The 17,467-nt window shown below is 36.4% G+C and overlaps 1 protein-coding gene across 4 annotated transcripts in view; it reads left to right on the forward strand.

The window, feature by feature from the left end:
• The window catches only part of GLCCI1 (glucocorticoid induced 1), a 55,476-nt gene extending 40,739 nt beyond the window's left edge, over positions 1-14,737 (forward strand). For 2 of the 4 annotated variants that reach the window (XM_084508007.1, XM_084508008.1), the window contains exons 6-8: positions 5,602-5,812; positions 11,668-11,788; positions 12,847-14,737. In XM_084508007.1, coding sequence (XP_084364133.1) covers positions 5,602-5,812; positions 11,668-11,788; positions 12,847-13,195 — 681 coding nt within the window. In that variant the 3' untranslated portion in view covers positions 13,196-14,737. The remainder of the gene's footprint in view (positions 1-5,601; positions 5,813-11,667; positions 11,789-12,846) is intronic. The other 2 variants (XM_084508009.1, XM_084508010.1) reach the window with 1 other exon arrangement.
• Positions 14,738-17,467: the final 2,730 nt, after the last annotated feature.

A 17,467-nucleotide genomic window follows, 5' to 3' on the forward strand; every position in this document is an offset into this window, starting at 1 on the left:
GTTGCTATGGCTAGGGTTGTTATCTCTTATGGTTAGAGGACGTTTCATTTATTTATCAGACAAATCATCTTCATAAATGTTGTCCTTGGGCTTTAACAGCTTATTACTTTGGATGCAGAACTCAGTCTCATAAGTTACTGAATGTACTGGCTCTGGTCCAGCCAAACAGTTAAGCACATACTTAAGTGCATTGTTGGATTGAGGCCAGAGGTGCTCAGCAGTTTACGCAACCAAGGCAATAGTGAACCCTTCGTCCAAACATCTAGTTGGGGAGAGTCTTCAGGCACAAAAGGAGGTCATAAATTAGACATTGCCCTTGAAGTCAAGTCCATCTATGTGGGCAGAGGGCTGTTTCCTGTTACATAACTGTTAATTTCTGTCAGATCTCTTCTGGTGGGACCTAAAGAGGGACTACTAGCACTGTCTTTGAGCTTATTAGATTTCATTGCTTACTTATGGAAGATCATAATAAGAGTAATTCACTGAATCATACTGCTGGTGAACTTTCTCCTAATGCAGCAATTTAGCTTCTTTTTTAGCCTGGGGGAGTTGGGGCAGCTGGGTTAAAGGTTAGGAATTACTGAACAAAAGATAAACCATAGGAAACCAAAATTCATTAGTTTCACTGCTGGTGAAACAATTTGTTTTTCTTTCAATTTTCTGCCATTCTTTCTAGTAACATTCTGTTTTTAAAAAAAAAAATGTATCAATCAAAAGCAATTGGTTGCTTTGGGTGATGTGTGAATGATAAGCATTTTAACAGGCTTGTTTGTAAGATTGGTGGGTAACTAGAGCTTTTCTGGTTTCTTTTAACCTGTTTCCAAGCATACTTCCTGTTTCAGTGCATGTTTAAAACTTAGTATGTAAGGAAAGATTTCTTTTTTTTGTGGTGGGGGAGATACAATTTACAAAAAACACGGAAGAATGATTACCTTTGTTTTTTAGATGCAGTTGCTTATCTAAAATTTAATTCAGATTTAGATGGTATATGAATAGCTTTCTGATTTCTTCCATTTCCTTTCAATAAACACATTTTTACTTAAGTTAAAACAAAATGCATTTTAGTTCTGTTAACTTTTAAAATTTTAGTTTTGTTTTCTTGAACTTTTTTTTTTGGTTTCTTATCTATTCAGTAGAAATGTGTGAATTTTGGAGCGAACTGTTCCTTAGTTCATCATCTCAAAAGGGGACTAGGTGATGCACAGGACAAAAATAAGTTTGTGGTTAAAGTAGACCTAGTTTATGGATGTTACTTGAATTACTTTTTTAATTTAGCTCCTAGTTAAAATTGGAAACTAGTGAAACTTTCCTTTCATGTTCACACTTTCCTACATAGTCTTTGGATACACAAATCAGTTTCATTTATTTTTAGATTTTTTTTTATTTTGTAGGGTATGATATTCTGTACTTTGTTTTCCTTCTCACTGACTTCAATTTTGGTCATCCTGCATCATAAAGTATAAATTGATCTGGAATATATTTTGTCATATCTTTTGCTGACTTAGTTATATGAATACTTTGGAAACTTTTTTGCCTTTTTCCTACAATCGTCTAGTGATAAAAGTAATTTTACTTCTAGAAGGGTAATTGTAGAGAGAGTAGCCATGTTGTTTTTGTGTTTCACAAAGATAACGGATGATACAGTAATGTCATTAGCTTTTTCTTTTAATAATCTAATTTAGTATAAAGTTTAGTAATACATGGGCAAAACATTCCAAGCATTTTTTCCTTTTCAGTTTGGCCATATATGTATATATTTTTTCAGATCATCCCTCTTGCTTAGTCAGCTGCAGGCATTTTCATTTTCCTTTCATAAAAACAGAGTTAGAGCTGGCATTTTTTTAGTCCCTTTTTAATAGCATCTTTCTCCTCAGGTTTACTAATAAATGTTATTTCATCTTCTAATGCATTTATTCAAAGATCTGGGATATATTTTCCTTCCTGCTTTATAATTTGGTGACTAGCTTTCCAGGAAATTATAGTTGTGTCCCACTACAAATCGTAAGAGGGAATCAGCTTTCTTGTGTAGTTGTGACTGGTTTTTATTCTTTGTCCTGTTGTGATTCTACTATGTCTACAAATGTTGGGGACTTTGGAACAGTAAGATGATGGACTTACTGTATTTAGAAGCTCCCTGTTAGAATACACTGTGAAACTAGTGAAACATGCCCTGCACTTGGAGGCCTACATGGTCATAGGTCTCTTATTAGGAAAAATAGGAAAAATATTACCTCATCTATTTTTCAAATATACAAAAGATATTAGAAATGAAGCAGTTCTGACCAAATGTCATGCAATAAATGTTAAACTGATTCATGTGTTTCTTGTTTAATTTCTAATGCCTCTGGAAGTAGGTAGTAAAATTCTTTTTATATACCTATCAGAAAACTTGGTCCTATAATAAAATGATTGTTTTGCTAATTTGAGCAGAAGACGACTATATTTACCTTTATCTGAAAGGTCTTTTCTCCCCTCTCCACGTGTTTGTTGCCAGGAGCAGTCTCTTCAAGATACGTGATGTCTTTTTGCATTTGCACCTTGTCTAATGCACTGATGACTGCATTTACGCTAAAAGGCAGAACCAGTTTCCCATATCTGCCTTTGTTGTTCCAGTGTAGAGAATAGCTTCTATATCAGAAGCATTGAATACTCTGCTCTGAAGAAGTTGCCTCCCAGATAGATGACGGGCTTGTGAAGAACAGATTATTTTTAAGGCTCCCACTGGCATATTATAGTAGCATTCCTGATGCTACTATGGAGGGTGGCTTTAATTTTTTCAAGCAGAAATATTGATACTGGAAAAAAAAGTGAATTTTAACAGTGTATTAAGAAATGCATACTGTTGTTAAATCGACAGTTTCCATACCTTTGCAGGGAGTTATGAGGATAGTATATAATGTCCAAGAACGTACTGTCCCATAGTGGTTGACTGGTGTCTTGTCGGAATGCATTTGGCATAAAGTTAGTACATGACTGGAGTCTTTTACAAAAAAAAAAAAAAACAGTATACAGAATGCAGTAATTTCCAGTTATTTTCCATGCATTGAGCATTATGAAAACTAATAACAGCTGTACTGAATTAGCTACCCTATTTCTTGTGCTTTAATGTTGTGAGGGCTTCAGTTTTTAGTATAGTTTAGGAATGACTCATGGAAAGTAACCAGTATTTTTTTTATGTTGATCAGGTTTGATTCATAAGTTTTAAGAAGTGGAATAGTATCTAGCTGATATTTTCATGAAGGGTTTTGCTCTTGTCAAAACCTGGATTCAGTGTGAAGGGGAAGAAATATACAGAAGCACAATAATCTGAAATACTTGTAGGTGCTTTCTACGTGTTAAGTTATTCTACTTGGAAAGCGTGATAAATATTCAGCTTTTTCCACTTGTATATAGAGGCATACTTGAAAATACAGATTACTTTCTATACCTTAAGTTTTAATTCCGTGGAGGCTGAAGTAAGTAATTTGGAATATACTTCCTGACTACATAAGACCACACTGTTTCTACAGGTGTGGAAGAACATCTGTGTTATACTGAAGTCCTGAATTATGTGCTTACCTTTTTTTTTTCCTGCCTGGAATCCTTGCTTTACCTGTTATGTAGAGTGTGTGCACTTAATGAGTAGCTGTTCAATGTTTTTGTTTTCTCCCTGTTAGATGTGTCCTAATGCTCACTATTAAACCTTGCTTTGAAGTCAAAAATCTATATTTCTTCCTGTTTTTTTTCTATGTAATAGTGTCTCTGAAATGTAATAGTGTCTCTGAAATAGTGTCTCGTTCTCTTTTCATCTCACCTGTGTAAGAAGGATGATATCTTTACTTTATGGATGGAGAAACACAAATCCATCAGGCTTCTTCTATAATGTGATTCTTCATGTAATTCAGGGTATTGAATGTCATTTTCAGAGTTTAAAGTGCAGCTCCAGTGGTTTCTTTCTGCATCTGTGAATGAGGAAGACTTTTTTGCAGACCCGGTCCTATACAGACTGGGCTCCCATAAAAGAGAAGGGTTGCCTCAGATGACTTCCTGGCATCTTGTAAAATTTTTGTGAGAGACAGAGACAGAATGCTGTTCTACATGGCAGTTATTTTTTGGTTATGTTAATTGCAAGACTGTTTCCTTTCCACAGCTTCAGTCTTGTTTTCTACCTCTCTTCGGTCTGTGTAACAAATGATATAATGCTTTAGGTCTATCTTGTGCATTGAATGAGTCATGGCCTGTTGGGGGTGATGGGAAGAGCAACACGTAGTCGTGTTGTAACGCATATGCAATGTGAGCAGAACTGTTGGAACAGACTACGCAGCCTTGTCCAAACTTCTGAGCACTTGATGTAGCAACTGTAATGTTCTCTTTATAGCGTGTTACTTTGCTTTTAAATGAAATGTGAAATGCTGTTAACTGGAAGGCTCATAAGAAGGGAAGGCTCCTCTGACTTTACTGTGTCTGCCTCTTTGTGTAGTATGGGGTGGTTTTCTGGACAGACTATTGCTGAAGAGAGGAGAATGTGATACTTGGACAGTGTACTCTTGTGAAATATTTGGGCTGAATTTTAAGCTCTAGAATGGGCTGTTCTGATTCTGGCATGAATGGAAAAGAAGAAAACAATAAAATAAAAATCTTCACTTGACGTGAAAAGGAAAAAAGGATTCTTGCAGCTAGAACATTTAATCTGTTCTCTATGGCTTGAATACAATCCTCACTGAAGTGAGGATAAAACTATTATTTTAAATCTTGGAGGTATTTTTACCCCTTCACTTTTAACTGGAACCTTAATACTCTTTCTTTCAAAAAAAAAAATAGTGCTGTCTTCATGATAAAACTAATTTTCCCACAGGGAGCAAGAAGTAGGGTGTACCAACCTACTACAGTGAACATGTCTGTGCAGTATGTTGCAGACTAGGATGCAAGATCACTCTTGCCAGTGCCAACTAGACTGCTGTGAGCAGGCACTGCTTGCTATCTTAGGTTCAGAACAAAGCTGGTGAATCTTATATAAGCTTGTACTTCTGCTTAGTTCTCAATTTATCCTACAAAAGTGAAGGATGAAGAGTACAGGTGTGTTAGAGGATTACTGCCTACTAGCAAAGCTTGGATAGTTTAATTTGTAACAGTAATGCAGTTTGTTATGACAATAATATGCTGTTGTATTTTGTTTTCTGCTTTTTGTTTTATCCAAATGTGGTATCAGAGTACTTGTTTTTGCTTTATAACAAGTGACCTGTATTGAAGATTGTACTACTAAGTACAATTACGTACAAGGTCTATTTGTTGAGTGTGTGTGAGGGAAGTTGCTTTCTAAAATACCTGTTTTAGCATTTTTCTGATAACACTAATGTGTGTAGATAAATATTGAAGTGTGTTCTATTGTTAACTTTGCATAAGAGGATATAGTTGGCTGGGAACATCTGCATATTATCCCAGCATTGAGCATAATTTATGTTAGTTGTGTCCATTTTACATTACATTAATGTTCTTTCAAACCTGATTTGTTTGCTGTTCTTAAGGCCTTGCCTTATTGCTTCAGCTATGAGTGCTGCAGGCTGACATTACTTGGGAGTTGGATCTTTTCTCTGTAACCTGAATCGCTTCTTTTTCTTGCAGCCTTTGGATATCCCCGATGGTCGAAGGGCCCCATTACCTGCTCACTATCGTAGTAGTAGTACACGAAGCATTGACACTCAGACTCCATCTGTCCAGGAGCGCAGCAGCAGCTGCAGCAGTCATTCACCGTGTGTCTCTCCCTTTTGCCCTCCTGAATCTCAGGATGGGAGTCCTTGCTCAACAGAAGATTTACTCTATGACCGTGATAAAGGTGAGAGTAGAATGGCCTGCCTTTACCTATGGGAGGCATGTGATGTCCTGCTTTTACAACTACCTTCATTTTACTCATTACATCAGTTTTTGTTTTGTTTGATTGTTGTGGAGGGACTGAAGATTTATCTTTAAAATTGGTTTTGTTTGTTTACATATCTTTTTCCCTCTTGTTTGTGAAACTTCACAAACATCTTCCATAAATATGTCAGAGGAGCACAGCAAACAGCCTTAACTATTTATGAAGATTCTAATGTGAAGAATTCAGATTGTAACATGTTTCTGTTTAAAAAAGGTTTCAAGAAGGTTTGTGTATGTAGGATTGTGATGTATGCTCATCATGAGTGAGTTACTTGCTGATCAAAACAGTGATGAATTTTTGGACTGCTTTAAAAGTACTCTGCTTCTGAACTCATCCCACTTGAAGCTGTTTGGTGAAGAACTCGAATATGAGTTTGAATAATCTGATGGAGAGTAATTATCTGTCACAACCCAAAATTTCTGAATAATTTCTGTTTATATGTCAATATTCTGCATTTTTTCTAAGTCTGTAAAAAGTAGTTTAGTATTGTAGGAGTAATCGAGTAATTAAAGGGTAATTCACAGACAGGACACAGTATGAAAATAGAAGCACTAGTGTAAAAAGACTGGACAGTTCTATTTATGAATGAAATTATTGGGCTTCGGATGGCTAGCTAGACTTGATTCTTTTATCAACTGCAAATATGGCCCTCTGTTTGGAGGGATGCATTTGGAAGAAATGTGGAAGCTAAGAGTATATTTCACATGAGATGAAAACTAAGATCTTGATTTGGCAACTATTTACTGATTAGCTAAAGGCAGCAGTGTTTTGATGTTATGAGTAAGATTGAAGCTTTGTTTGTAAATATTCTGTTTTAATCATTCTTTAAGTAATTTTAATTCTATGTAATCTAAAAGCAGTAAGATTGGGGCAGAAAAAAATCACACTTCTTTGTTTCTGAAAATTATTGCTTTTCCCTCTTAGATTTAAAAGTAAGTAGTAGAAAGCAAATCCACCAGCCCAAATACTGAACTGGGGGGTGTGTGTGTAAGTTAACCACATGAAAGTAAAAGTCTTAGCACAGCATAATAGGTGGCCATGTTCCAAAAATAACATGGATATCATCTCCCCCCACCACATACTACTTTCATTACTTTCCTTTCTTAGAGTATTTGTGTGAGTTGTAATTTGTCAAGACTGAATCACGATATAGATATCCACTAAAGTACTGGCAGACAACGAAATATCTTGACAGGTAATTTGTTCGTATATGTTCTGAAAACTTGTATGCTAAAAAACAAGGAAATGGAAAGAATCATTCCTTTTACAGTTAGTACTTAATTAACAAAATAACTGGAAACTTTTGGTGTTTTTTATTGGTAGTAAGTAAAGACAGTTTGAAATACTGCATTTAACTTAATGATTTTCAAGGGTTTTATCTTCTATCTAGGATGTTTTTGAACAGCTAATTGGAGTAAAATTTATTGTTGAACTTCATAAGGAGAAGATATTTATTTGTAGGTTTCAATCTTGAGGCTGGCTTTAATGTTAGGTTTGTATAAAAACCTGTTTTAGTAGTGGTATATAGGTGATTGTGATAAATGAGCAGCTTTGTAGACTAACATAATTGCATTTTTAAATTAAAGATTTATTATACCACATTCATGAAAAATAAAATCTTGAATTGCTCATTGCAACTTTGTTCTTTATGGGCAAGATAGAAACTAGAAAAACATGTAGCAGTTTCCCAAGAAAAAGTAACTTGTTCAGAGGTTGTAAAAGTGCATTGGTAGCCAGATAGGTGCCATTTACGCTCAGATCATTGAGATCACGGAGGCTGGTTGTTCTGAATAAGAATGTTATCAAAATAAAATAAAATACAAATGACAGATATAAGTTATCAAATTATAAATGAGGGATATAGGTAGAAATTATGAAGAAATAGCGAAATTTGAGAGAAAGTTTCTTAACATCTGTACTGATGTGAACTACTTTTTAAAAAACTCATTTTTTTTGCACGTTCATTTTAAAGTGATGCTGGAATACAACTTCTGCAAGTTTTCTACAAAGCCTTTCAATTTTGAAAAACGTATTTCCAAATATAACCATGTGTAGACATCTTAAACCAAGATTTTCTGTTATTTTTCTCAAGTTGGAGTTTTATGTTCTTTTTCTGCTGGAATAATTTAGATTTACCATTAAAATTACCAGTTTTATAAATGCTCCTGAGTGTTTCTGAATAGGAAATGAAGGTTAGTAGTTTGAGACTCATAAGCAGTGCAAGGAGCCAGCGCTCGTACAGACACAGCACTGCTTTACATTTCTAAAGCATCTTTTATTTCTTGTGCAAAGCTGTGCTTTGGCCTGAGGCCCTCACAGCTGCTCTTTGGACTGTATCAGCTGTTTGGTTTACTTTTTTGCAAGGAGCTGCTAAATCTATTGAATTTTTCAAAAGAAACTGAATGCTAAATTTCAGAAGGATCACAACCCTGGTCTAAATAAGAGTAGTGGTACTAAATAGTATAAATTGGAGCAGAGAAGGAAGGGTGGGAAAGTATTTTCATGCCAGCTGGCTTTTATGATTTTGTTTTCAAATATCAGCCTACTGCAAGATAAGTGTAATGCCTTGCTGCATTAAAGCTACCGGTTTCAGTAGATCTGTTTTATGATACTCTGCTCCTTGAGACTAAAATTTTAGAGTGCCATGTAGCATACTTAGTAACTGTGACAGAGGTGAAATTCAAAGCCATCCTAATATATAAGATGAAATGATTTTTTTTTCGTATGAAAATAGTGTAACCTGTTTTTCAGGGATTTTGATTTAGGTGCTTCTGCATAGGATTGTGTATTCCTGCTGTTGCTAGCGGGCTGTAACAAGCAGTGTATTCATGAAGATGCTATCTCTTGGACTGGAGATATTTATTTTTTTTTTTAACTTCTGGGCATCTGATTCATAGTTTTTAAAATTAAAATTGTATGAGAAGTCTTTGGGCAGTCTTAAAAAAAAAAAAAAAAAAAAACCACGAAAAACAAAGGCATTTTTGATCTTGGAAAATCCTTTTGAACCTATCAGACCAGATCCCAAGGTTCACTGACAGTTTTTTGTTTCATTTAAGTTGTGTCACTCAAAATAAATTGTTCTACGGGTTCTCTTAATCTTTCTTTTCTGTTATTATAATATATGCAAGCTAAAGTTGTGGTGTTAAATATTTTGGTTAAAATAATCTTGTTTAGTGTCTAATTACAATTTCAAACATTTTCTAGATAATGGACTGTCCGTTTTAAATATTTATATTCAGAAATTTTGTGTAATAAGGCTCCATATTGTCTTCAGCGCAGTTATGGTAACAAAGCTTGCTTTAGAGGTTACATCTGTTAATCTTCAATCATTGTCATCATAATGAAATTTGATTAGTTTGTTGAAATATGCCAGCAGAGCACACCCTACTGGTGGGAGCCTGGAAGATGCAGATGACAGAGCATGCATTACAGTCTCTGAGAAAGTAAAATAAATAAATAAAACCATGTGTGAATACAATTGTTCGAGAATTGCATTTGCAGTGTCGTTAAGGATTAATGATGTTACAGTTCAGCACTTAAGACCTTACAGGATACACACCTACGGACTGGCTTAAGCCACAGACTTCCTCTTATCACTTCAGCTAATGATCTGTTCTTCTCAGGACCCTTCCGTTCTAACTCTGCTGCTGTACGTGTAGAACTAACACTAAGCTTATATGTTTCAGCCTCCTAGTAACCTCATGTATTTTTCAAATGTTCATGTCATGTGTTTGGTCGAAATTAAAAGCTAAGAATTTAGTAAGCTTTAGAAGCTCAGGGAGGCAAAGGGAGGAACAGATGAGTTAAATTATATTGTATATTTTTTCCATGTTTAACAGCTGTCCTGTATAGAAAGTTTCAGCCAAACAGGGCTAAATAAACCAAAAACTTTATTGAAAACTGTACTGGCTAGACAACACACTGAATCTTCCAAGAACTGACTTAACTTTGAATGCAGTTTGATTCTTTCCTTGGATGTACTTCCACAGTTTTCCAGTATTCACTGGAATGAACAGTAGCTCATTTTACATTTCAGAGTTCTTAAATAGAAACTTGGATCTTCAATTTTAAATATTAGAAGAAGGAAACAAACTGTCTGGGTTCTGTTAATGATTTCTGTGTTTGCAATGAGCTGTGTGGGCCAACAGTGGATAGATTCCAAAAGACCATCGTGTGCTCAGCTTGACAAATATCTGTATTGTCTCTAGGCTTTTTCTGCTTTCATACAGTTAACACCAAAAATTCTGTAAATAACAAGTCTGTGTTCACTATAGAGCAGGAAAGAGCAGAATAATCAATATACTACTGAGGTCCACTTCAACCATTTTCTCGTATCTTTCATAGTAAAAAAAAAAAAAAAGTGACATTTCAGTTGATTTGTAAAGGAAGCACTGATATTTCAAAACCTCTAATGATCAGCCTCTGTATTTGAGTCGTGCTTATACAAGTGTTTATGTAGTTACTGTTTGCAGGCTCTTAACGAAAACCTTACATGCTTCAGTGAATCTGGATTATAATGCTTGAAGCTTTGGTTGGTCTTCCACTGTTGCCTGAAAGGCACACATGAACAGCAGCAGAATAAACAAAGGTATCTGAGATAAAAATGCTAGGGTATCCCAGTCTGGTGGAAAGACTTGAAAGGAGCTAAAGCAGGAGCTGTTAGCTCTCCTCAAGTTACATTCACTTGTAAGTTGGTGGATCCTTTACAATCTTGCCTTTTCGACTCATTTTAATTGTAAACCCACGCACAGAACATGGAGCTACTAATATTAGCCTGAGATAGCTGTTGCTCTTTGAAAAAGTAGAAGCCACTGCAGAAAGCTAAATTTCTGTAATCATTTTTGTACATACTTTGTCTTAATGCGTTGAATGTTCTGTTTTCATGATGAAGGGAAGGGTGGTTCACTTTCTGTTTAAAGTGAACCCTTTTGTGGTCTTAGTCTGTCAAACTTTTGTTCTTCTGATGCTACCAGAGTTGTCTTATCTCAGATTTGCCAAGAAGTACAATGAAGTCTACCTGCTGTGGAGTCTGTCTTGTGTCCTAGGTGTTTATGTCTTCAGTTCTAAACTTGTTTGGTAATCATCTGTTAAAAAAAAAAAAAAAAATAGGCAGCTAGAGTCATGAAGAATACCTAGATCATATAGTTAGTAGTGAGGACAGAATTGAATTATGAAAGTTTTTACTCTGGATACTAAAACAACTAAATTGTGAACCCAGTAAGGTAGAAGATTGCAATGATGAGATATCAGTACCTGTATTACAAATGTGCTTTGTTTCTTTGCAAATTCTGAACTGTTCATGAGACTTATGAGGTCAATGTTCCCGTGAATTGTTTTAACATATGATGTGCTGTATACACACACTTTCAATAACCGTGTTTATACAGTGAAAAGGCATATTATCATTACCACTCATAATTCTTCTGCATGTGTTATGCATATTACCTTGTTTATTTATGTTTTTTGAATTACATAATAAAGAGTTTGTTTCCAGGATCACAGCTCTGCTTTGTTCCAGTTGCAGAGTTCTGGATGAAAATACCCTCCTGCTATGTGTTGTTTGTTATGTGATAGATTGTTGCTGCACTGAAGCTTTTATTTAGAAGAAATGTGCTATACAAGGGTGTTAGAAGTAGTCTGCAATAAAGGAAGCATTGTGGTAGAAGCAAACCAGCATAGTGGCTAAATTGTGAAAAAAGGCATCTTGTTTGGAAGTCGAATTTAATTAAAAAGCACTCTCAATCTCTAGTAATATAACTGCTTTAAATTTTCAGACAGTGGGAGTAGCTCACCGTTGCCCAAGTATGCCTCATCTCCCAAACCAAACAACAGCTACATGTTCAAACGAGAGCCCCCAGAGGGATGTGAGCGAGTGAAGGTCTTTGAGGAAATGTCGTAAGTAATGCCTTTTATATCAGCTGGTATCTGCAAAGCAGTAAACCTGTTTACTGAGCCTATTCAACTGCAGATGAATAAACTATTCCAGCTGATGGGTTTTTCAGGAGCAAACTATTCTTAGAGTTTGCACAGAAGAGAAATTGAAGTGTTCACGTTGGTTTGAAGAAGAAATGGAGTCTTTTATGCTTGAACTCTTTTTGTGCATTTATAAAAGGCAACAAAAACCCAAGCAGAAAAGCTAAGGTACATTTAATTTCCTAAGCATTTATAAACCTCTTTCCATATATTTTTATGAACTTTGTAAATATTTGTGGCTTAAAACAAAAACTCTGTTATTTTTTATCAATTCAATCATAGGTTACATTTTGATGTGTATAAAGCATATAAAATGGAATGAAACCTATGTGAAGTGTTGGTAGGCAGTATATTTAATGGCAGACTTTGCTCAACAGCAGAACTATTGAGCAAGAAGTCAGAAATTTAAACTGTTGGATGTTTTTTTCCCTAGACTCAGCAGTATTTGAGCACATGCTGTCGAGGTTGCATGCTTAGCTCCTGTGGATGAAAACATTAAGAAAGGGATGGTTCTTGCTCTTAATAGCATTCGTTGCCTGCTGGATGGTGAAGGAGCAATGTTGGGTTGTGGAGGAAGCCTCCAAAAAAATTACGGAATATGGGAAAGGAGAGGTTTATTTTATGGAGTTTCTCAAAGGGAATTAATATGACTGTGCGTTGTTGCTGCAGTGTTATTATTAAAGAAAGATTTGGGTCATTCCAAATTACCATGGCATTTTTTCATGTGCATATGTAGTGCAGACTTTTTTCTTGCTGGGAGTTGCATGTTTATCCAGTAACGGTCAAGTCATTTTTGTGACGGCACTATTTTTCATGCTGTGGATCAGTTAGCTGACTACCAATATGGAAGATGTTTGCCCCTCTGTCCAATTAATCCCATTCCTTGTCATTCACATTTTAGCAATTTGTAGAACCACAAAGTTTGTGACACACACAACCACCTTCGTTGGCCAGGTATATAATCTCTTTTCTTGTTGTAGGTCTCGTCAGCCTGTCTCAACCCCTCTCTTTTCATGTCCTGACAAAAACAAGGTTAACTTCATCCCAACCGGATCAGCTTTCTGTCCTGTAAAACTTCTGGGCCCCCTACTTCCAGCTTCAGACCTGACGCTGAAGAACTCTCCCAACTCTGGTCAAAGCACAGCTTTGAGTACCCTGACTGTTGAGCAGCTTTCGTCTCGGGTCTCTTTCTCATCTCTGTCAGATGACACCAGCACAATGGACTCTACAGAGGTCTCGGTACAGCAACCATCCCAGCAGCAGCAGCCGCTTTTGCAAGAAATTCAGACTGAAGATCATTCCTCTCCTCAGAGCTACGCGTTAATCTAGACCAAGGTGGAGCAGGCCTCTGCCCCAAAGCAAGGATTGAGGAGATAACGTCTCAGATACATCTGCATGAGGTGGCAACCTTTCAGAACAAAACAGAATACTTAGCAGCATTTGAAAAAATATCTCAACGCTGTTCTTGGCAGGGACAGAATTCATATTCAGCATTTTTTTGTGAGAAAGCAGTAATGCCTGCAAAATCCATATATCATTAAGCGTTTTAAGTGGAGACTATGCATTTCATAGTATGTTTGACCAGATTAGTACTGTGTCCTGTGTTCTGTTTCAAATTCTACAGTATAAATAAGCTCTATATATATAAAAAAAAAAAAAGTTGCCTGTCTGAATAGAAAATGTCTTGCTGTGTTGTGTCCTATGGAAAATACTGTACTTCAGGATTATGTTTACAATTGATCCAGGTGTTTGTTTCTAACTTCTGTAATACACACAATGCAAAAAAAAAAAAAAAAAAAAAATGGCCACAACAGTTGCACAGTGCCCACCCTATGGCCTAGCTTCAGGTACTTCTCTCGAAGTGTAAACTCAGGTAACTTGGAATGTATATCATATTGGGATATAAAATATTTTACAGCTACAAAGCTAAAGAGGGAACATCACTCTTTTGCCTTTCCTTATTTTATGCATTAATATTTCCTCATTACATTCCACTTTCTTGGAATAAGTGCATTCAGCTCCAGGTGAATGATGACCCTGGACATGGGTGAACATGAGGAGAACCAGCAAATCTGTGATGTATATCACTTTGTCATGTGCTTACAAGTAAAAACAACTGTTGCATTTACTGTCATTTCAATATATGTAAAATGTGGCATTTAAAGGTTTCAGGTGTTGCTCAGTTAATGACTGTTAAACTGTTGCAAATAAAGTGTTCAGTACTAGGCTGTACATGAGAAACATTCCACATTGTGTGTGAGAGGATTTTGAAAGACAAGAATGTTTTTGTTCAAGGACAGAAATTCTTTCAGGTTTCACAGGGGGTGATGGGGATTTCCTCTCATGTTTTTGTTGGCAGTTAAGGATGTGAAATGCTACTGTTACCGTCTAAAAGTCAAATTAATGTTTAGTTTCTCTTTTGGAAATGTTCATTCATTTGCTGGTTGGAACTAGGTTTTCAGATTTTTGTCAAGCAGTGTTAGATGAGCAGCATTTTATTTATATAGTGAGTAATTGTGTTTGGATTGAAGTCCAAAAGTAGCAAGTGGGTGTTTTAAGAGGGGTGGGGAAAACAATAGTTTTAAGTTCGTGTTACGTAATCAAAGCTTCTCCCGTAACTTTTGCTTACTTAAGTTGTGTGTGTAAAAGTGTGTTTTCCCCCCTCCTTAAGTATGAATAAAAAAAATCCTGGTGAAATAATCCTGGTTTTGCAGGCTGGACGCTTTCTCAAAATAGTACATGGCAAGAACGTTTTAGTGGTGCTCTTCTGTTGTACTAGAACAAGAGCACTGCTTTCAGAGATAATTTCCTGTGATACAAAGAGGACCCCAAAGGCAAAATAAACTTGATGTTCTTGCTCCATTGCTTTCAGCTCAGTGGAACTACATTTGTGCTGTCTGCTCCTAAGAGAATAAGGCTCACCTTTTCCAGGAATTGAGGAGATTAGTAGCCTGCAGCTACTGAGCATTTAAACTTGCTCCATTATTCTTTTTTTTTCTTCTTTTGAAGATGAGATTGGAGGGGGTAAGAGTGAACCACCAATAACTGCTCACTAAATACATGCTTTCTTTGGAGATAATGCATGGTTTCCTTTTTATTACGGAGGTTTTGTTAATGCTGTCTTACAAGGTGGAATTTGCAGCCTATAAAAGTCACTTTTTTTGGCTCCCCTTGCAGAAAACATAAGGAGAGAGAGGTCTGTCTCTAACCATTTTCATGTGAAAAACCTGCTTGAAACACAACAGCCATCTTTAAACCCTACTAATCTCAGGCCTAGGTGAAAACACTATATTTTATAGATTGAAGATAAAGGGGAGAAAATACTCATGATGTAAGTATCAATTCCTTTTAATATTTTTCCTTCTAGATTAACATTGCAGTATGATGACCTTTTTATTCTCTGGTTTTATCCAGATAAGAAATCGTAGTCTCAGTTGTTGGTGTTAGGTTACCAGGGGATACGATGAGTTGTTTTTAGATCAGTGATGAACTCTGTACAATAATTGCAATGCCATTACGTGTTCTTTTTATTTTTTTTTTCCATGAGAAACTAAATATTAATTAAATTGCACATTTGTTCTTAGCAGATTTGAAGGTTTTGAACCAAATGTGTTAAAGCTAATGCTTTGCCATGTAAATTTCCCAGCAGTTGTTTATCTCAATTGTATTCTACATCCAGCTGTAGAAATTTGTCAAATATTGTTTAAAGTTTTGTACATAGTTGTACTGTTATTTCTAGCCACTGTGCTGAACAGTATTCAAGTTATCACACAATATTGCTTTACACAAGGAAGTGTGTGGCTTTTGTTTTGTATTTTTTTTTTTTTGGTATAGAAGTTCCTGTGTCTTATTTAAATAAAAACTATAGTTAAAAAAAAAAAATTGTGTGTGTGGGGGGGACAAAAGCAGTGGTTCATTTATTTGTTTTGGAAACTGTGTATGAAACCCCATAGAATGAGATTAAAGTTTAATATTGTTCCAAATTTGCATCTAGAACAGTGTCAACTATCTATCTTTATGACCATTGTGCTACATCTTACCTACTAATTTTTTCAAAAACATTACATTCTAAGGAGGAAAGAATATCTTTTTAAAAAAAGTGCTATTTTTAGCATATTTAACTATTTAGCTATTTGATAATGAACTTTGTCTTTCCTCGGAACATAGGAAAAACAGGCATTATTGGAAACTGTGCATCCACTGCTGTGTTTGTGGTACGGCTAATTTCAAGTTATCTGTTAGCTTATGAAAGCCATTAGATGTTTCACTATGTGAAACTAAACTAAAACCTTAAAGGATGTGGTATAAATCTACTGACAGTCTTGGTTTCATGTTGTTTTGTGTGAGTCAAATGATTGTCATTTGACTTGCAAAATAATTCTTTCCAGATGAGGAGGGGGGAGGAGGGAGGAAAAAAGAAGAATAATACTTAAATACATGTAAATCCTCCAGAGTTGGTGTTTACTGAAAAGCACCATGGCAATAACCAGTAAGCATGGTTTAATGCATATTATCCCAGAGTCAAAATTTAGGATTTCAGCATCCCAACGATTACAAGGTTTATGTATGACTGTGTTAAAAACATTAACTGAAACTTAAGTGCTGACAGTCTGGAGCTTCAAAGGCTGTAGTATCCTACCCTGCTCTGAAAACAGTTGATGCACATCACTCATTTCATCATAAGCTTATATGGCTTACTAGGGAAAGCTTTGTGGCTGTCTTGCTCTCAGAAAGGATTTGGCTGCTGCAGCTTCAGTCTGTCCTGGTGTGGGAAGGCATTTGCTTCTCAAGAATTCCTTCAGCAAAAGCACCTAGCTTACCCTAGAAGACGTGATACAACTTGTACCGTGAATGACTTTTTCTCACCATCCCTGTGACTGCAGGCCCTTGCCTTGTTAGTTTATGGTTGTGGTAACATGCAGCTTTGTAGCTCACTGCATACATCTTCCTCAGAGAGAACAATGAAGATGAGCAGCCTAAAATGAGCTGAGAATAGAGTGGTAATGAAATGGTTTTGCACTGTGTCCCTGCTTTCATGGAAGGATTTTCCTTGACTTGCATGTTATATTTCCTAGCAGTTCATGGCTCTAGTTCATGGCTCTGGCAGGGGACCCTTTGGGACACTTTGGAGGCTGTGGAGGAGTGTGTAAAGGGAGCCCTTGAGGATGCTGGGCCAGGGGCAGCAGATAGTGACCTGCTTGTTTTAGGAAGCAGGGCGCTGTCAGGGAAATGATTTATGGCTTCCTGGCAAATCACCTCTTGGGAAGGGCCAGATAGCGGCCTGTGGGTAGAGCCTCAATATCTTCCCAGTATTTAAACATAAGCCTGGGGTAATACAAAATAAACAGAAGAAATGGAATGGATTAGAGATGTCAGCTGATGTTGCAGTTGCAGGCAAAGACCACCGAGTCTTAGCGAACTCGCTCTGGGCCTTGCTTGGTGATAGCAGGTCGGTATGTAGAACTGTTTCTTGAGGTAAAATCCGAGCAGCCTGGAGATGACAGGCGGCCGGTAGGAGTATAAATCAATTACTGCTGTAAAACAGCCTGGCTTGCTCTGCAAAACGCAGCCCTGCAAACAGAAACTTGAAGCTGCGCAACT

This window comes from Aythya ferina (assembly GCF_964211825.1).
Source record: "Aythya ferina genome assembly, chromosome: 2".
NCBI classification, from domain to species: Eukaryota; Metazoa; Chordata; class Aves; order Anseriformes; family Anatidae; genus Aythya; species Aythya ferina.